The sequence below is a fragment of the Marmota flaviventris genome, chromosome 7, assembly GCF_047511675.1.
Source record: "Marmota flaviventris isolate mMarFla1 chromosome 7, mMarFla1.hap1, whole genome shotgun sequence".
NCBI lineage: Eukaryota > Metazoa > Chordata > Mammalia > Rodentia > Sciuridae > Marmota > Marmota flaviventris.
In genome coordinates this window covers 61,379,201-61,401,323 of record NC_092504.1, presented here as the reverse complement: position 1 = coordinate 61,401,323, position 22,123 = coordinate 61,379,201, and the positions used below count along the sequence as shown (strand labels likewise).

The window sequence follows — 22,123 nt, the reverse complement described above, 5'->3', positions numbered from 1 at the left end:
GGGTTCAATCCCCAGCACTGCATTGAAACAAAAAGAAAAACAAAACTTAAATTCAACAATTAGCTTAGTATAGCATTCAAAGCCTTCTATAATCTGAACTCCAAATTGTCACTGTTATATAGGGTAGTATGATAGTTAATAGTATGTATTGACTTGACTGGGTCACAATGCCAGATATTTGGTCAACTATTATTCTGGATGTTTCTGTGAAGGTTTGTTCTTTAAATAAGATCAACATTAAAATTAGTGTACTTTGAGTAAAGCAGATTACCCTTCAAGATTACCCTTCATATGGATGTACCATCTAATCAGTTGAAGACTAACAGAACAGACTGACTTTCCCTGAGCAAGAAAGAATTCTTCTGGCAAGATTGTCAGTGGGTTCAAACTGCAATTCTTCCTGCGTCACCAGTTTGCAGCCTACACTATAGATTTTGGACTTACCAAGCCTCTAAAATCATGTAAACCAATTCCTTAAAAAACAACAACAACCCCCACTTCTTTATACATACACACAGACAGACACAGACACACAGAGATACACAGTTGGTTCAATTTGGGGGGAGAATCCTAGTATAGTTAGTGATAAGATCAGCAATTCTGTAATCAGAAATATAGGTTCAGGACTTAGATTTCCCATTTACTGTATATGTTGGAAAAGTTACTTTATCTCCCTAAGTCTCCATTTCATCTTTAAAATGTGAATAATAGTAATACCCTTGATTCTCTATCCAAGCTCAATTACATGCTAAGAAATCTTAAATCTCTATTTTTTTATCTTATGGCCACCCTCTATAATTAGACATAGACCTAATTTTCCTTCCATACCCATTGTGGTTTTTAAAATATATCCATAAATTCTTTAATATTCTTCCCCTCAAGTTTAATTCCTTTCCCCTTCAATATAGACTGGGTTGCTTCAGATGAATAGAATATGTCAGTGATAATTCATAACTTCCCAGGTAGAGTTATAAAATGACTATAGCTTCCATCTCTGTCTCTGTGTCCCTACAGCTATGTTCACCCTCGGTTACAGCTATGTAACAGAGGAATCAGTTGTCTGGTCTTGGGCATCCTAGGGAAAGGCCCAGTAGTGAGGAACTGAAGTCTCCAGCCAATAGCCAATAAATTTTGAAGCAGATTTTCCAGCTGCCTCATGACTTTGGCCCAGCCAACAATTTCATTACAACCTCATGAAAGACTCTGAGCCAGGACCACCCAACTATGATACTCACCAACCAGTTCTTGAGCTTCAAAAACTGAGATAATAAATATTTGTTCATTTATACAACTAAGTTTTTTTTTTTTTTGTTTGTTTGGTACTGAGGATTGGACTCGGGGCACTTGACCACTGTGCCACATCCCCAGCCCTATTTTGTATTTTATTTAGAGACAAGGTCTCACTCAGTTGCTCAGCACCTCACCTTTGCTGAGGCTGGCTTTGAACTGGCAATTCTCCTGTCTCAGCCTCCAGAGCCACTGGGATTACAGGCGTGTACCACTGCGTCTGGCTACAACTAAGTTTTGAGGAATTGATTACACAGTAAATAACTAATATTGCAGTCAACCCAAATTTATGAGAGTCTTTACTAACACATAGACTTTCTCTTTTCTGTTGCCCCATAGCATTTCATACTATCACTACTACAATACTTAAGTCATATTAACAACGCTCATGTATTTGTCTCCCTTCCAAGGCTGTGAGTTGCTTAAGAGTGAGCCATGTTAACTGTACTAAGTGGAAAAAAAAAAAAAAAAAACAGACTCAAACCTGGCAAACAAAGACCTCTTATAACAGTTAAGCTAAAAATTAACGTTTCCCATGTGTCATACATTGTTCTAAGCCTTTTGAAAATATTATCCCGGTTAGTCCACATAAAACTTTACGGCATACATTATTACTACTACCATTTTACAGGTGAGGAAAATGAGGTCAAGTTATAGAGAAGCTGAGTAGCTAGTAAATGTTGCAGAATTAAAGGATGATTGTTTCTTACAAGCAAAGCCATATTTTGGTCACCTTAGAATCCCTTACAGTACCTGACCTAGTATGCAATTTGGATATAAATATTTGCTAAATAAAAGCAGCTTAGGTGTGTGTTTTGTTTTTTTAGAATGAGCCTTGGAAACCTTGCTTGTGGATAATTTGATTCTCAATTTAAATAAAAGGAGGGGTACAGTAAACTATGTTGTTATGAGACCAAAATTAAACTTTGGAAGATTTAAACCCTTCTCCACACCTCTCCCCCATAAATGCATATTGGGGAAAAAAAGGTCTTGGTAGTTTGCTTTTATAAAATATACAAAAATAATTTTTACTAAATTTATTAAATGTAGTGGTTCAAAATTCCATAAAGTCTTTAAAAGAGTAAAATACATTATTTTAGTGATGTATTTTTCTCCCAACCAAAATACATAAATAAAATATTTCTACTGAAGACTTTTGAGATACCAATACAAATAGGTGGTTGTTATTTGATTTCTTGGCTCCTCTTGATAAAGCAGGAAACCAATGGTCCCTTCTGGTGAAGTCTTTTAAAGTAAGTACCTAAATATGAGAAATTGAAAGTCAGTTTACATCCAGAGTTGTCTGAAATATAAAAGGCAAGTTGATTTTTGACATGCTTTGAGTCCTTCTTCATGTTAATTAGGAGGTCTTACATTATTTGGTGAATGGGGGTTCCCTGCTCTCTTGATGACATAATGAAGAGAGGTTTGGGAAGTTGGGAAGTTGGTTTGGGAAGTTTCCATCTCTGTAGAAATGAACGAAAACAAATATTTTGAAAGCTATTAACATAATCTTTAAATGTAGGCAGATGCTAAAGATAAGTGATTATAAAGATAGTAAACCATTTCCCTTGTTCTGTAGGCTTTGATATTTTTCCTACAAGATAGTACTTCATAAATTGCCTGGTGGAAATATTACCCAAAAGGTTCATTCAGGAAAACAAACTGGAAATTTCTGCCTAAATATTAAATAGGCAAAAATTAAATAGTCTTGCCTTCTTTACTCATAAAATTGTAAGTAGTACACTTCTAATTGTATTTCTTGAAAAATTAAGGATTACAAACCACTTTGTGTTGAACCATTTGGTTTCCTTCCCCAGTCCTAGACTTCTGAAATCTGTAGACTTTTCACTATTTTGCATTTCAGGACAGACCCTTTATTAAAAAAGCACAATTTCTCAGGTGCTTCCTTACTTTACTACTCTGCATTTGAAGCAAGGCATGCTTTTATTTTAAGATTTGCTATTTCAGTCATGAAATAAAGCAAGTCTAAGAATTTTAATAACTCCTCCAAAAAAAAAAAATCAGCTCTTTAGTAACACAAATAACAACTACTCACTGAATTGTTTTTTTTTTAATTTGTTCTAGGATTAAAGACAAGCCAAAAATAACCATAGGTTGAGTATTTTTATTCTAAAATTTAATGCTAGCCAAATATATCTACAGGCCAAGCCAGAAAAGAGTAGCGATTAATAGCATACCATACCCAGGAGTCAGTCAAACAGGGTTTGAATCCTGGCTATGCCTTTCTAAGCTGTGTGGCCAACCTTGGGGATTTACTTTACCTCTTGATCTTCTCAAACATGGGGACAATAAAAATACTACTATAGAAAAGTACTGTGGGGATTAAAAAAAATGAGAGCTTATGATAAAAGTGCTTGGTATGATGCCTGGTAGATTGTCATCTGTATGTGTTAGGTTATTATTATTCTCAAATGCCATGTAGAATGGAAATCTAATTTTAGAATTTAGGATAAAAGGGAAACATCCCTAAAAATATAAATTCTTTATCAATATATATATTAATGTCTTCTTATATGCTGTATTTTCTCAGGGGATATCATAACTTTGCATTTTTACAACTATAATTCATTATAAGAAAATTAGTTATTTATAAAAAAAACTATTGGGTTAAAATTTTATAAATGAGTAGTGAAGAAAAAGAATGTCCATTTGTTTTTTAAACAATTGGAACTAGCTCCTTACCTATCTATTAACTACTTGTAATTATATTTATAGTATTGTGAATTAAATTGTCATTGGCAATCTTACAGACAGCAAGATGGTTTTCATTAACCTGAACTACAAAAAGAATAAATATATAATGAAGTGGTTGCTCTAAAATAATCCTGGTTACATTTTAATTGATTCAATTCTTATGACAAACAATTTTGTAAATTCATATTCATTAAAAGCCATAGAAATGTAAATACCATAGGACCCAGGAATAACCCAGAAGAGATTATGAGAAAAAGATGTTAAGGGAAATTTTTTTCTTCATTTTTTCAGTAATAGCTTTACTGATATATATTTTACATAATTTACAAAATATATTTATATATATTTACATAATTTTACAAATATATTTTACATAATTCATAATTCATCAATTTAAAGTGTACAATTCACTGGTTTTTAATATATTTAGAGCAAACATCACCACGATCAATTTCAAAACATTTTCTTCACCTCAAAAACCAACCCAATGTCCATTAGCTATCATCCCCTAAACCCTTGTCTGTCGCCAGCCTAAGCAACCACTTTCTGTCCTTATAGGTTTGCGTATTCTGGAAATTCATACAAAGAGAAGCATATAATATGTGACCTTTTGTGATTGGCTTCTTTCCTGTAGCTGGTTTCAAAGATCATCCATAGCACATACGAGAACTTTCTTTTTAAGGCTAAGAAATATCTATTGTACAGATTTACTACATTTGACTTGTAGGTTCATCAGTTGATAGCTGTCTTAGTTTTCTGTTATAGTAAAATAACTGAGACTGGGTGGTTTATGGATGAGAGAGAGAGAGAGAGAGAGAGAGATTGGTTTCTTTGGGCTGGTAGTTCTGGGAGTCCAAGAGTATGGTGCTGGCATTTGCTTGGCTTCTAAAGAGGGCTTCCTGGTGGTGGAAGGGGAAATGGGTACATGTGGAAGGGAAGAAGAGATCACTTGACAAGAAAGGCATCAAGCAAGGGAACCAAGGAAAATGAACTCATCTTTCAACAACTTTTTCTTTCAAGAATTAATCTATTCTCATGAGATCTGACCATTAAAGACATGAATCCCTCTTTAAGACTTCACATCTCACAACACACAGAGGGGACACAGCCTCAGCAGGAGGACAAACCATATTCAAACTATGAAGACAGACCTTTGAGTGTTTTGCTTTTTGCCGACTATGAGTAATGCTCTGTGAACATTTGAGTATTTCTTGAGTGGATAGATATTTTCATTTTTTTTTTTTTTGAGTGTACATACACCTAGGAATAGATCCCCGCGCCCCCAGGGGATTGAATCCAAACCCTTGCACATACTAGGAAAGCACACTATCATTGAGATACACTTCTAGCACCTATTATTCTTACAAAAGTGAAAATAAGCAATATTTTTTGGCCCAACAATGGAATTATACTACTTTTATGCTTAAATGTTGGCTATGTAAAATTAAGAACACTTTATACGGAAAAAGGCTACATGAAGGGAAAAAGCAAGACACAAGATAACCTAGGTGAAATCCTTCCAAGGATTCCCATGGGGTTTCCCAATCCATACTATCTTATGGATCTGTCCCCTGCCTTCCTATATGGCCTGGGCTCTGCCCCTCAATTCTCTGAGGGCCTGCCACACTAGTTTCCAGGGACTTTTCACAGTGTCAGCTTTAGAACCTTGGCACATGTTACTTCCTCCACCCATCTCATTCTTTGCCCACTTCTTTGCCCGTCGGTGGTTTCAAGTCTCATTTTAAATGTCACTTCACCAGAGAAACCTCTGATACTCCAAACTAGGCTACTGGTAACTGTTTCCATAGCAGCCTGCAGTTTTCCACTTTAATACTTTTTGATACTGGTAATTGTTTATTCACTCAGTAATCAAATATTGAGTCTTTTACATGTACCTGATAAAAGAAACCATACAAGATTCCTGCTATCTGTGATCTTATATTCTAGGGAGGGGAAGGCACAAATAAACAAATGAATGCATTGGGTAATTTTAGGTATTGATAATTAGCTCAACAGCTACCTCTGCTTGGACTGTAAACTCCTTGAAGACAGGAGCTATTTCTTTCTTGGTTACTTCAACATTGCTAGTCTGCTGAATAAACTCAATGCTGTATGACTTTTTTTTGTTTTTCTATTGTTATAACAGGCATATGGCAGACAAAGATGGAAAACCCCAATGAGGTTATATTTATAAATGGTTGAGTTTAAGGTTTTCTTCTCTCTTCCAAAGAATTCTGTTAAGACTATACAGTGTTTTAATAATTAAAACAATTAAAAGATAGGCAAAAATTATCATTTGGAGTAAGACGCATTTACGTCATCCACTCCTTAAGAACCTACTAGTAACCCTGAAAAATTCAGACATGTTGGTTAAATGGATAGAATTCTCTTGGCACACTACCAAGCAGGCTCCTAGCCATTAGCAGTACAATTTAATGCTTTAAATGAAGCCTTAAGCACCCGACGATGTACCCCCCCACAACCCCATTTTCTGATTTCTAAAGCTCTTCATAAACCCCCTTCACCCACAGGATGTGGCAGCAGGGGAGGAAAACAAACTACAAATTCTTTTACACGCCAACGATAAAGAAGACGTTTTTTGCGAAGTCAACAAGAATTCAAGATTTTTACTCAACAGATCCCCAGCCCCTTATGTATAAATCCTTCTGTGTTGGAGATAAGCTAGATTGGAAAAAACCAGGTGGCTATAGGTTGGCAGAAGAGCAGACCAGACAACCCTGCCCCCAGGCGAGCGCTCAGCTGCTTCTTTCTTCCCAGGAGCGCATGCGCAGCGTACTCTCCGGCCACCACACGCCTCTTCAGCTAGCCGAGCGGGCACTTACGTCATCGTGAGGTTCAGGAGGACCCTTCCGCTCCTTCAAAGAAAACGAGTCCGCGGGCTTTCAGCTCATCTTAACCCACGGAAAATGTCCTCCCTTCTTCCACCCAAGTGTCAACGACTTCCCCAATCCTTCTACAATAGCCTAACTTTTGGGCAAACTTCTCTTCGTGTTGGTTGAACAGAAAAAGCGGCGGAAATGAAAAAGGGGGAGGGTGAACAACTAATCCAGTGTTGTTTACAAAGAGCGGACAGGCGAGGAATCAGTCCGCGAAGGCGGAGCTGAGGCAGCCGGCACTTCTTCCTGTCTTCCCCTCCCTCCCTCCCCAGCCTTCCCCGCGAGCGGACGCGGCAGCGCCTCTGTCTCGCTTTTTCTTATTTTTCCCCCTTTCCCCTTTCTTTTCTTTTCTTTTTCCCCTTCCCCCCCTTTCACCATTTCCCCTCGGAGGCGCTTCCCCCGGGCAGGGGCAGAGCCGGTCTCACCCCCCGCCTCTCCCCGGCCCCCGCCGCCCTATGGCCAGAGGGAGCCCCCTCCTCACCCAGGCACCAGCGGCGGCGGTTGGAGGAGCGGGACCGGCGGTGGCGGCCTCAGGTCCGGGGTGGTCATGGAACTAATTCGCTGACCGACCTTCTGGCCGCAGCCGTGCGTCCCGCTCGAGCGCCAGCTACCGCGCCCCCCCAACCCCGCCGGGTTCCTTCTCTTCTCCCTCCTCTGTCGGCCCGGTCCTAGTCCTGCGCGCCCCCGCCGCTGCGCGAGAGGAAAATGAGGTGGTAACGGGCCTGCGGATGACCCCGCGTCACCACTTTGAGGCCTACAGCTCTGCCGGGGAGGAGGAGGAGGAGGAAGAGGAGGAGAAGGTGAGGGGCGGGGGCGGGGGGCTCGACGCGTGTCGGTGACCGCCGCCCGCGCGCTACGCCCCTGTTCCCCGAGTGGAGGCGCCCGGCGGCGCGCTGCTCGCCCGACCTGCCAAGCACGGTCCCCCTCTGGAGGAACCTAGGGACGACCCCTCGCTCTCTCCCCGAAGTATCCCGGTACCTCCTGGGTTTTGAAACAATGTGCGGGGTTCCCTTTCGGGCAAATTTTTCAGTTAGCAAGTAACTTTTTAGTAGTAACAGCACATTCGCTGCTCGGCCGTTTGAGTTCCAGGCTCCGCACGTCTGTATCATTACACAAAGGGGACACACCCCCACCTTCACACTCGACGGATCTTTTCTCGACTGCCCCTAGATAACGTGGGTTTCAGAGCCGAGTCAGTGGGGAGGACTGCCAGGACGCAAATTTGCGAGAGGGAAGCGTTACCCAGGCTTGGGCCGGTGGGGGAACCCGTAGAGGTGAGAATTGAGTTGCACCCTGAACTAGGGGTTAAAAGTACCAAATTTGGAGAAGAGGGCCAAAGGCCCTCTACCGGAGGAAGGGGTCCCGTTGCAGACCATTTCGGCAAAAATTGAGAATTAGGAAGCAAAATAGTGAAAGCATAACCCGTCAAGAAGTAGGATGGATTCAGACTGAAGGTCTGTCTTTGTCAGGTTAAAGGATTTCAATTGTCTTCTGCCACTCAGTGTTTTACCAGCATTTGTAGATGAGACTTATCTGCCAGGCACTGTTTGTTCTTCGTTCTCACAAAGACTCCACCCAGGTGATACGAGACTCATTTTACAGATGAGAAAAACTGAGACTCCACAAGATTTGCTTCCTTTTAGATAACAGCGAGAACCCGCTAGCCAGAGTTTAGTCTGAATCTTAGGCTCTAACGTCTCCATCCTGAAAATGAATTTGTTGAAAAGATTAGTAGGAGTCTTATTTGCTTCTAGTTTTTCCAGGTCATTTGTGATAGAAAGGAACAGACAAACTAAGAAAGAATGGACAGGGTTTAAATTAGTTAAACTAGGACTAGAATAATGAGAAAAGAATGCCATTCCCTTGGACCAGGAAAAGTTAAATACTGAATGTAAGGATAGACTATTAGAATCAGCATAGGTTGGGAAGGTATAATAGAAATGAACTGCAGTTAACAGGTAAATATTGTATGTGGTAGTGTGATGTTCTAGTAGGTTTCAGTGGAACTCTTTCATATCTTGGTCAAGATTGGAAGCAAGATTGTATGTATTTTATTTTGATTGCATTTTCTTTCTTTATTTTTTGGTACTGGGGATTGAAACCTGGGGTGCTTACCAACTGAGCCACATCACGGCCTTTTTTTTGGGGGGGGGGGGAGTCTAGAAACAGGATCTTGCTGAATTGCTTAGGGTCTCCTTAAGTTTTGTTTTGGTACCAGGCATTGAACTCAGGGGTACTCCACTACTGAGCTACATCTCCAGCCCTATTTTGTATTTTATTTAGAGACAGGGTCTCACTGAGTTGTTTAACACCTCACCTTTGCTGAGGCTTCACCCAGTTTTTTTTTTTTCTTCTTATTTTAGTTGAACATGGACATAGTACCTTTGTTTTACTTATTTATTTATTTTATGTGGTGCTGAGGATCGAACCCAGTGCTCCACATGTGCAAGGCAAGTGCTCTACCACTGAGCCACAACCTCACCTAGTTTTTGAGGCTGGCTTTGAACTTGTGATCCTGCATCAGACCCTACCATCTGCAGGGTGGGGGGATGGCCTGGCCAGGCAGGCTGCTTTGGGATTACAGGCTGTGCCCTGATTGTGTAATACTTTTCAAATGAACTGTATTTACCATTCTGTGCATGCTTGTTCATCTTTAAAATGGATTTAATAATTCCAACTTCATAAAGTATGAGGATTACATGAGTTAATATGGCATATACTTTGAACAGTAGCTGGCCAAATAGTAAACACTCAATGCTTTTACTTGGTAAGCACCTAACAAGTATAAGCTTATTATTTATTATGGTACTAAACTTCAGAGTTTTGTTATCAAGGAACTAAGGGTTGGTAGGAGACAGCCTACCAACCAATGAATAAAATGCAGAAGTAGAATTGTGCCCAAGTGCCGATGTAGGAAAGCAGGGTGCGGCTGGGCCATTCCAGAGGGTACCATCACAGACTGATAGTAATTTATGAAGGAGTGTAAGCCTGAGAAGATGATTTTTAGTTGAAAGAATAGTGTATGCAAAGAGCAGATTTTGGAATTAACCTGTGGTTTGTTTCTGCTGTTGTATAAAGTCAAGGAGGGAGTATTAGAATGTGAGATTCTGTGGGGTCAAGTCTGTCACACTTTTCAGAGGAGGAACTAAGATTCAGGAGTCAGCATCAGTAACAGGATTAGAGTTGGTATTATGATCATAAACACAATAATTATACATTAATGAAGTTGTTTATATTATATACCCAGTACTGTGCAGCACTTTTCCTCAGAAGAGTAGGTGGTCCTGAGTGTAATATTATTCATGCTGTTCAATAAGCATTTTATGAATTAGTAGCTCAGAAATTAAGCTGTTTGTGAGTGTGGAGAACAGTATATAGTAGAAGTAGTTGAGAATGGGAGGAGGAGGAATGTAAAATTCAAAATTAACTTTGTGTGGAATATATCTACCCAAATTCGAATTGAACAGCCCTGGTTTGAAAAAGCAAAATGCTTCAAAGTCCAAAAATTTTTTGTTGCATGCTGACCTGAGACCACAAATGGAAAATTACATACCTTGAAACTTTGTTTCATGTGTGAAATTACTGGAAAATATATAAGATTACCTTCAGACTATATTTAAAATTAATTTCCTGTTTTGTCTAGGACCCCATCCAAATTCATTATGTATATCCAAATATTCTAGAATCAAAAAATAAAATAAAACACTTTTGGCCCCAAGCATTTTGTGTAAGGGGTACACAATTTATATGTAACTTATGTGTACATATGTGTATATATAAATTTATATTTGTTTTTAGAGACTATTCTGCATGGCACTAAGAATAGGCATATATAAACAAGATATAACTATAAAGCTCTTATTAAAAGAACTAAAATTATATTTTAAGTGTATTTTATTCCTTAGCAGAATTCATTATTCATGTGACTTAAATAATCTGTTTTGCACATTTTAAAATAGGCTGGTACATTGTCAGTAAAAATGAAAAATGAAGCCCATGGTATCTCCATATCATGAATTCTGTCTTAATAGTATTATAAAAGGAAATACTAATTTAAGTATTTTCATAAGTTATGTGCTTTTTTCTTTTTTCTACAGTATTTGTAAATAACTTAAAACTTACATCTTTTGCTCAGATTTCACCTGTTAACCTTTCATTTTATTGTTTTTATCTCCCCCATGTATAAATTGCATACATTATGACTTTTTACTTCTAAAATGATCAGTGTGTATTTTCTAGGAATAGAGATATTCTCTTGACAAACCACAGTACAGTTTTTAATTTCAGTAGATTTCAAATTGATAAGACAATTTTGTATAATCTACTGCCCATATTCCACTTAATGTCATTTGACCCATTAATGAGCCTTATAGCATTTGTCTCCCTCCAGTACAAAATTCAATTCAGAATCCAGTCCAGGCTAGGTGTTGCACTTTTATTTTTCTGTAGCTTCATTTAATCTGGAACATTTCTACAGTTAACCATTTTTTTTTAAACTTGCATTTTTTATGTACCATTTTTAAAAATTTTAAGAAAAATTTTTAACTTTTTTCCCTTTGTTACATTTTCCTAGTGTGAGCAAAGAAATATTATTTTTCCCCTATTAATGTGGTGTATTATGTTAATTGATTTCTCATCATTGAGCCAATATTGGATTGTGGGACAAATCCCTCTTGGTTATGGTTTATAATAATCCTTTTTATGTTACAGAATTCAGTTTGCTGGTATTTTGTTGAGGAATTATGCATCTTATTCAGGTGGAGTTTTCTAGTTATGCTTATCTAGTTTTGGTAGCAGGGCTTCATAGAATTGAGTTGGGAAGATTTCTTCTATTTTTGGGGGAAGAGTTCATAAAAAAAAAAAATTGGCATTTTTTTCTGTAAATGTTTGGTAGAATTAGCCAGCGAAGCCATCTGAGCATGGATTTTTTTTTCTTAGTAGCTTTTCTATCTTCTAATGGCTATTCAGCTCTTAAGTCAGTTTTCGAAGTTTGTTTCTTGGAATTTGTCCATTTCTTCTAAGTTGTCCTAATGTATTTGTATATAGTTGTTGATGAAATTCTTCTATGATTTTTATTTCTGTAAGGTAGGGTACATAGTAATATCCTGTTTTAATTTCTGATTTATCTTTTTTTTTTTTTTTTTTGGTTGTTGTTGGTAAGACTAGCTAAATGTTTGCCATTTTGATTTTACCAAAGGACCAACTTTCATTAATTTCTCTATATTTAATATTCTCTACTTCATTAATTTCTTCTAATGTAATTTCTTTGCTTCTGGATTGCTTTAGCTATGGTTTTATTTTTCCATTATCTAAAGGTGGGAGGTTAGGCTATATTGATTTGAGATTTTTTTTTTTTTTTTTTTTTTGTATAACATATTTTCAGATATTTCCCTCTGAGCACTCCTTTCATTGCATCCTATAAGTTTTCATATGTTATGTTTTCATTTTCACTTATCTCAAAAGTGTTTTTTGATTGGGACTTTTTTCTTTGATCAGATTCCATTGTTTTTAAAAAGTCGTTAGAACATCTACCTTTTAAATGTCTTAGGGCCTTCACTATAGGAGATCGGAGCCTAGGAATTCCTTGAGCCCAGTTTTATTCTTCTGTACATGTTTCTGTCCCTCTCTGTCCTCATCTATACCTCCTGAAAATAATTTTCAAATCAAGCATTGTAAGGGAAAAGTCCTTAGTGGCAGCTAGTTGTTGGGGTATGTTTAAAAGGCAGATCCTGGTGAGCCATCCTGTTGGGTATAGCTAATGGCATGAAAAAATTACTTAAATTTGAGGTTTGACAAGAGTTTATGAACTACGGACTAAAATTGGGTTTGGAAGAGATCTTACAGCTTATGAAGTCCAATCTCTATCCAATATTAGTGTCTCTTTTAAATATATCTTGACAGATGGTTATCTAGCTTATACTACAGTTCCAAGGCTAATACTTCTATCTGCTTTAGATGAAATTATAGTGAGCCTGCTCATCAAATTGTGGAAGATTTGAGAAAAGCACCAAAGCAATAAAATTGGAATCTTAAACATCTTGGCAAAATGCAACAATGGGTTGAATCTAACAAGATGACTTAAAACTAAAAAATCCTTTTTAAGTCCTGAACAAGTGTATATTCCCTTCCACCCAACCCCCAAATTACCAAAAAGCCATACAGAGATGGAGCAGGGAGAGGTGGAATTGTCCTCATAGTATACCTGCATAAGTCTTAAAAGTTTTAATTGATCATAAATTTTATCTGAATTGGTAGTGTAAAAGTGGTGCTAATTTAGAAGAGCCAAAATGTCATGTGAGGAATCATTAAACAGTTTTTCAGCTATGAAAAAGATGAGCCAGTGAGCATGATAGCAGCCTTCCAACATCTGAAGGATTGACTTGAGAAATTAGATTTGGGTATGTTTGTTTTGGTTTTGTTGTATGCTTTTGTTTTTGCCTCCAGTGGTTGAAACTAGAACCATTTGTCAAGTCCTTCTTTCTTCAAAAGTACTCTGCTGTGGGTATAATATTTATATCATAGTATAAAAGATGATAATTGGTAGATGTGGCTTCAAAAGAACTTATAATTTTGTTGGGAGATAGTGGAAAGCTGCTTTCAAAGGAGAAAAAAATCACATCTGATTAGAGAATCAAGAAGAGAATTCTTGGAAGAAATTAACCTTTGAATTGAGCCTTTTAGGATAGGTATAATTTCTTTTCCTTTTTTCTTAGTATGAAAATGCTTCATCATTATAGAAAATTTCCCAAAACTCGAGAGTTTAAAGAAGCAAACAGAAAAAATCCAGTTAAATGGAGGTAGTCTGTAATAAGTTTAGTGGCAAGGAAATGGAGTGTGTGAAATGACTAATGTAAAAGATGACAGATAGTAGCTAGAGTTGGGTATGTAGAATGTGGAAGTAAGAGGTTTGCTTTTTGTTCGAACTTTTTAATTTTATAAAAATTTGGAACTTCTCTCATGTTAAAGATTTCTAAAATACGAATCTGAAGCACATGATACAGGTACATAGTTTTTAAAAAGTCAAATAATTACCAGACTTTTATAATGAAAAATATCCCTGCAGAAAGTCTTCTTGACCTTTCCTCATTCTCTGGAGGTTAACTCCTTTCAACCTTTACCTGTTTCTCCTGTTATTTAATATCATGTTTTCTGATAACTTGCCCTGCTACTGTTTTTTGATATGCCAGTTTAGATATTGTTGTTTTTGTGTTTTTGGCACTGGGAATTGAATCCAGGGGCACTTTACCACTTAGCTATATCTCCAGCCCTTTTCATTTTGGGACAGGGTGTAAGTTGCTCAGAGCTTTGCTAAATTGCTGAGGCTGGCCTTGAACTTGTGGTCTTCCTGCCTCAGCCTCTTGAGTTGCTGGGATCACAGGGGTGTGCCACCATAGCTGGCATCCAGTTTCAGATACAGTTAATAGATTTCCTACTATGAAATGTATAAGACTCTCATTCTAACATCTCCCAAAATCCACACTTATTACCTATACCATACTACAAAACATTTTATCAAGTTTGTTAATTTGTATTCAATATTTTCATTATTACTGCTATGTAAATATTATGGCATTAATTATACTTACTTTATTATATATTTTTTTCCAATTTTGATGATTTTTTTTCACATTCTTCAACTTAATCCAGTTTTATGTCACAAAACTTTGTAGTTCTCTTTAAAAAAAAAATCTAGATCATCACTTTTGGGCTCTCAATTACATGGCCATGTTTTTGCTCTCTATAATTGACTTTCAGATTGAAATTGAGAACATTTCAGATAACTGATTATTAGTGTAACATTTTAATATTTAAAAGAGCTGTAAAATCTATATTACCTCGTAACATTCTTAATTTGTTTTATGAGTTACTTAGTAAGTATCAACATATATATACATTTTACACTTATTCTGTAATTAAATAATAAACAATATTTATATTTGATTTTATAGGTAGCTACATCAAGCTGGGTGGCAGGCAGATCCAAAGGATATCATGAAGTTTCCAGGATCTTTGGAAAACCAGAGATTGTCTTTCCTATTGGAAAAGGCAATCTCTAGGGAAGCCCAGATGTGGAAGGTGAATGTGCCGAAAATATCTACAAATCAGGTAATGACTTCTCTGTTTAGATAGATGAGTTTTATTAGAGATAAGTACACTAGTGCATATATATAATAATTTCTTGACACTGCATTGGATAAGTATGTACCATTAAGAACATGCTCACATCTCCTTGATTCTTCCTGAAACAAGAATTAAACTGTTTTTGTTGTTTTCTGAGTTACAGCTATAAGAAGAGAGTTATGTCATTCATTTTCTTCATGGTTTAACTAACAGTAAGATATCTTTACTTCTAGGCATACAGTTAGACTTACAGGTAGAACAAAATTTATTACATTATATTTAGTGAACCAAAAAATCTATCAGTATTTGTAAGGAGTTCAAGTGAGGAACTCAGGTAACCCAATATTGGAAGCCTCTTGGGAAATAGCCAGCTAAATTCATAATTACTATTGGCTGTATATCTTTGAGAGATTTTTATACTTATATCATAAAATTATTATATGTTATTTTTTAAGCAAATAACTATTAAGAGTATTCATTTAAAAAGTTGATTATATAAGATGTGTTATACATCTTTTTAATCCTAGTATCTAGCATGGTGCTTGGGATATAGAATAGCAAGAAATTTGTAATATGCATGGGTGAATGAATAAATGACAAATATCTAAGACCCTTTTGTGTTATCGTTCACTCAAAAGATTATTGAAATTGTAATCTTTTTCTTATTATTTCCTACAAGCTGAAGAAATATGTTCTGCATTTACTGTTTCTTATTTGTCATTTTGCAAATTGAAGATTAATTGACTTGAATGAGTATCTTCTGTGGTAGGAATATTTACATATGGTATCATTTTCTTTTTTTTCTTGATACTGAGGATTGAAGCAAGGGGTGCTTAACCACTGAGCCACATCCCCAGCCCTCTTTTATATTTTATTTAGAGATGGGTCTCCTGAGTTGCTAAGTGCCTCACTAAGTTGTTAAGGCTGGCTTTGAACTCAAGATCTTCCTGCCTCAGGCTCCCAAACCCCTAGAATTACAGGCGTGAGCCTCCGCAGCTGGTTTGTATATGCTGTGATTTAACATAGCGATTAATCCTCTGAAATAAGCAATACTGTTTAATTTGCTTAAGACTTTAGCTAATAAGTTACAATTCAAACCTTTACCTTTATACTTTTTTAAAAATTTTTTTTCTGTATGTGTGAGTTTTAGATTTCTTTAAATGTTTATTGAATGTTTGCTATATTCTGGACACTATTCTATAAACTGGGCATATAACAATGGAAAAAAATTCCTGCTTGTATTTTATGACATGCTAGTGAGCCTCATAGTCTTTTAACTGTTGCTTTTAGAACTTTACCTTTCTTCCCTCTCCTCCTATATCCTAGAGCCTGTATGTAACCAACAATAATAAAAAAGATAAACTTTTTTTTGGGGGGGTACTGGGAATTGAACTTCTGAGCTACACCAGCAGCCCTTTTTTTTTTTTAAATGGTATTGGGGATTGAACCCAGGGCCTTGTGCATACAAGGCAAGCCCTCTACCAACTGAGCTATATCCCCAGCCCAGCCCTTTTAATTTTTTTTATTTTTAGTTGAAGGTGGACACAATAGCTTTATTTTATTTATTTATATGTGGTGCTGAGGATCAAACCCAGGGCCTCACACATGCTAGGTAAGCACTCTACCACTGAGCCACAACCCCAGCCCTTTTTAATTTTTTATTTGAAACAAGGTCTTGGTAAATTTCCTAGGCTGGCCTTAAATTTGCAGTCTTCCTATCTCAGTCTCCTAAGTAGCTGGGATTGGGATTGTAAGCGCAGGCTACCACTCCTGACTTCGGTAATCATAAACTTTAACACATAGTCTTTGAAGGCAGTTGTTGCTGTATTACTACTTAATCTGGCCTATTTCTATAGGTGATTTAACAAATTTTAGCAAGGTAACATTAGTACAGTGTTAAAACTTCTAGGAGGAACCCACTTCTTAAGGAATTTCCTTAAATAATGCCAAGTAGAAGTTATTAGTAAAATTTGGGTGAACTTGGTCTGGTGGGGATAGGGAAGAAGGGGCTGTGGATATAAAGAGCTAAGGGTGCTTGACCTACTTGCCAGAGTAACCCCCCAGGAACACTATTTTACTCCTAATTCCTTTGTTCTGCTACTCTCAGGGATTGGCTTTGGCTTTTCTACTGTTTCAACTTTTTTTTCTTTCTTTCTTTTTTTTTTTTTGAAGTGCTGGTAATAAAAATGGAAAAATTGAATATTTCAAAGCTTCCTTTTATGCTTGTTTACTCTAGTTTCCTTCTCCTTTTTTCCTTTTCCCCACCTAAACTCTACTTTGAGGTTATTCTCTCTCAATTCTCTTTTAATTTCACTTACTCCCAGTAAGTGATACAAATACTTACTGACACTGTGGTCAGGCAAGACTATATACACCTATCACCTTCTCTATGTGCTTTTACAGCTTTCTGTACTTATGATAGAATATAATAATTTCTTAGTGATTTGACTGTGAATTTCCTTGCATGTGGTAGTGAAACACTGAGTTACATTGCCCAGCCCTTTTTAAAAATTATTTTTGTACTGGGAAAAAATTCCCTGGGGATTGAACCACATCCCCAGCTGCTTTTATTTTTTATTTTGAGACAGAGTCTCACTAAGTTGCTTAGGGCCTTGCTATGTTGCTGAGACTTGCCTCAAACTTGGATTGTCTTGCCTCAGCCTCCAGAGTTTCTGGGATTCCAGGTGTGCACTACCACATCTGGCTTTTAAAACACAGGCGCTTTGATCACTGGGCTATATGTGGTGCTAAGTGTATCAGAATTGCCCAAAAGCGTTCTTAAAAATAGAGATTCTAGGCCTGACATCTATTCATTTATTCTTTCAATTTAAGTAAATTATGTTTTTCAGGAAATTTATTCACTTTATCTACATTTTTCAAATTTAGGTGAATTTGTCCATAATCTTAACATCTGAAGACCTCATAATGGTGCTGCTTTTAAAATTTTTGAATTAACAATTTATGCTTTTCTTTCTTGTTCAGTCTTGCTAAAGATCTGCCAATTAGACTTTCAGTTCTATTGATTTTTCCTTATTGTACACTTATTTTCTTAAAATTATTTATTTGCTCTTTCTACTTTGTGTAAATTCATCTATTCTCCTTTTACTCTTATTTCTTATATTAAAACTTTTCTGATAAAAATCTAGGTCTTTTTGCCTACTTTAAAAATTTGTTTCTTTTTTTGGTCATGCCTAATAATTATTATTTAATGTTGAACATTGTGTTATATAAATTGCTGAAACTTCAATTGACAATCCAATCCCTTCTTTTAGAGAGCTAACACTTTACTCTGAGGAGGGACTGAACTGATGGAGCCTGGGTTGCAGTCGGATACAGTTTTATCTATCTCTGGTTTGCCCCAATTGCTAGAGTGAATCTGTTGGTTCCAGCTGAGAGCTTAGTTTGTTCCAGGACCCTCTTCCTCCTGAAGGGTGCTAAATTGTCCTCTAAACTCATGATTGCTTTTCAGGGTTTTTTTTGCTTAGCATTTAAGTTCCCTGTGTCTACCTTCAGTATTTCATTCAGAAAACTGTCTTAAAGGGGGAAAATCAGCTGAGAATGGCATACAGATCTTTGACCACTCCCCACTAGGTTCTTGGCTCATCGAATCTTCAAATTTTGACTCTAGCTCTGTAAACTCTGAAAGCTCTGTTAGTTTTAGTCTTTTGCCCTCCTTGGGAAAGGAAAACATCCTAAAGAAAACTACATAATGTCGACTCATCTCTTTTTGTTTACTCCCTCTCCAGAATCTTGGCTCCTCGTGGCTTAGTTGTTCCAGTAGTTCCGGTACCTTTTAAAAATAGGTTGTTGTAGCAGCTTTTCTAGTTATTCTCAGTTGGGGTGTAGGTTTGCTGCCACTTACTTAATCATAACTAAAAGCAGAAATGTAATCTTTTAAAAATATTGAACACAACTATTATTAAAAAAAATATTGAACACAATAGGTGTAATGAGATGCTGTGAAAACACAGGAAGGTACTTAGCTCTTGAGTTATCAGGAAAAGTGGTAGAGAATGACCACTGAAATAGCATAGAAAGATATAAAGCAGGTGAAGTGAAGACAGGTGTGTGTTCCAACTAGAAGGAACAATGTTATTAGCACAGGAGCACTGGCAAGAGCAAGGAAGAATCAAATAGAAGTACTATTAGAGCATGAAATTTAAGGCAGAAAATGATGGAAAGTATATGAGACTGGAAAGATTGGTGATGGAGGGATTTGTATGCCATATCTCAGGGACGGCACTTTAATCTTAAGAGATAATGGCCAACCTTTTAGAGTTCGAAGTTGAGCAGGATGTATATTTAATGAAAAAGACCTGCAGCATGTAGAATTATGTATAGATTTTCTTTAGAATTTTTTTACTCAATTATTTGCTTTCTACTTTTCTTTGTGGAATTTACTATTCTTCAAATATAGATTTATGAAATATAGCAGTCTGTTTTACCATGTTGATGACAATATAAATTCTCCTTGAGACTGGTTATTCAACCACCTTACTGAATTCTCTTAACCTTGTTTGAGCAATCCATATGGAAAGAAGAAAATATAAAAGTTCCATTGATAAAACCAATAAATATTATCTAGTTTGCTCATTTCCTCCTTTCTTTCATCCTTTCTTCATTTAGATGAATGGAAATAGAATTACTTAATGGAATTTATTTTTTTTGTAATATTACTGGTTTTAGTACGTTTGAATTGGATTTGATAAAGTGATCTTAAGGTTAGTATTACTTCAGTAAGAGTGTCTTATTAAAAACTGGGTTTCTGTGGTTGCTGCTACTAATTTTGGCTAATGATGACATGCTTTCTTGGTCCTATTATGATCTCTTTTCATGATTATCATGTTTAAAAGGTAAATTCTTATATGATATTTCATAAATTCTTTATTGTCTTCCGAGAATCAGGTAGCTTAAAGGTAGAAAAGGAGAAAATTAGTATTCATTCTGTATGTGTGCTTTATATGGTAAATCACTTAGTTAACTTTGGTATGGTAATTTCCATATAACTGTTCTGTTGTATTATGTCATCTTTTGTGATACTACTTAAACTTTTGGTTGTTTAATGTCAAATATCAAATGATATTATTTAATTTAGTCTGTTATTCAGAATTATTTTTTCTTCCTTTAAACACCTACCTCTGCTTTTGTGAATTTATTTTTATTGATTTGTTTGGCTGGCTCACTTGATATTGCTTTTCCTTCTCTTAAATGATTAATTTCCTTTGGAAGTTTTGTGACTGCTTTCACTTCCCAGCAATCTTTAGGAGTAGAACTAGATCTTAGAAAAGCGGGGCTTTATAGAAATATGGTTTATTATAAAACTAAGGACCATGTTAACAGATACTTGATCCGGGTCCTAACTGCAAGACTGTATATCTTTCTCTTACCTAGAGAAACCATAGCTCCAGACAGTGGTGTTTTGCTGCCCTTTTCAGACTCTTTTTGTGATAGGGATAGCCTTTCTCAGAGTATTAATAATGGCCTTATTCCATTTTCCACTTTGATATCAGACAACAGTCGTTAGGGCATAAATTCCCCTGCTACTCTGATGCGTGTGGCAAGAACCCATCAAGCCCATAACTTTAGTCTCATGAACTACCTTAAGTTCTTATTCCCCTTCTTCATAGAATGATATGACTATTCTTAAGAATGATTTGTAGGAATCTCTTCTGTCAACCTTGATGTGATTTGCAAGTCTGAGGAGTTTAACTAAAATTTTATTGCCTTCAGGTTGATATCATTTCTATCCTTCAGAGTAAAGTTCACAGGCTTCCACACCATGACTCCTTTTCTTGCAGCTACAATGATCACCCTGTCCCCTCACTTTTAAGTTACAAATTATGTGTTATCGCAAGAAGCTCTTGTTTTACTACTACACTGGGCCAGGTCCCCTTCCCTGCAACCTCATCATACCTCTTTCCATATTTTATTGACATTTTTTATGGCCTACCTCTCCGCATTTCTTAATGCGTTATTGCAGGGTCATTCCAAAGGTAAGTGAACAAAAAGTGTGTATGTGGTAGTTAACCTCAAAATATTAGTTATAATTGAGTTTAGAATTAGGTGTAAAAATTATGTGTGATAAATTGGTTTGGCTGACACAAAGGAACACTTTACTTTGTTGTGCCAAAGCTAAAAAGTGAAGTGACAGGAAGTCAAGGAGGAGGAGTTGGAATAAAATTAGAACAGAAACTAGCAGATGCATTGGCAGAAGTTATAATGAGCAGCAAGCCATATGTTCCCCCATAACACTAGAGAAAGCCAAGAAAAATCAGAAGTCACAGCTAAAATTCCTTTTTGAGGAGATACATTGTTAGATATATAGTGTTTAATGGCTATTAATGCATCTTTGTATTATAAAGGAATAAATTTCATAAAGTTGACAACTAAAGGATCAAGGAATGAGATAAATAATATGTTTTTTAAAAGATTTTGATGAAATGAAACAGTGATAAAGACTGCAATGCTTGTATTATCTCCACTTGTCTGGAACTCACTCTTACTGAGAATAGTCTTTTCCACATACTCTGTTGTGTTTAACTTTTGTAGGAGTGGTACTCATAAGGACGTTTCATTTAGCTTTAGATTATTACTAGTTGTTGTTTAGTAATGACTGAAACTCAAAAGAGTAAGTATCTAAATCACTGTTGCTTTAGAATGTGTTACCCTCTAAAAATTAAGCCTCTGGAGTTAAAAAAAAAAAAAACGTAGGGATGTTAAAACAAAAGCCAAATGTTTGTGTTTATGGCAGTCTTTACCAGTAATAATTCAGTTCAGGTCAACTTCTATTTCATTGTTTTCCCATCATCTTTAACTGGAATTTATTTGTTGTCCTAACATTTATTACTACTGATTTATTTTATAATGTGCTATCATTCTGTTATCAGAGTCCATTTATGCTTCCTAACATAAGTTAATAGCTATTTACTGCCTTAGAAATTCATTCTTACTCTCAAGAATTGGGAAAATTTAATTATAAAATCACTATCAATTGATATTAGTTGGTTTAAATTTTAAAATCATATATTCCCTGAACATTAATTAATGTAGATACCTGTTGAAGTGATGTAGTAAAGATTTTAATAAAGAGTAAAAGTATA

At 36.2% G+C, this 22,123-nt stretch overlaps 1 protein-coding gene across 3 annotated transcripts in view; it reads left to right on the top strand.

The window, feature by feature from the left end:
- Positions 1–7,180: 7,180 nt before the first annotated feature.
- Ccni (cyclin I) overlaps positions 7,181–22,123 on the top strand; it is a 26,321-nt gene continuing 11,378 nt past the window's right edge. For 2 of the 3 annotated variants that reach the window (XM_027939793.3, XM_027939792.3), the window contains exons 1-2: positions 7,181–7,702; positions 14,852–15,008. In XM_027939793.3, coding sequence (XP_027795594.2) covers positions 14,895–15,008 — 114 coding nt within the window. In that variant the 5' untranslated portion in view covers positions 7,181–7,702; positions 14,852–14,894. The remainder of the gene's footprint in view (positions 7,703–14,851; positions 15,009–22,123) is intronic. The other variant, XM_027939794.3, reaches the window with a different exon arrangement.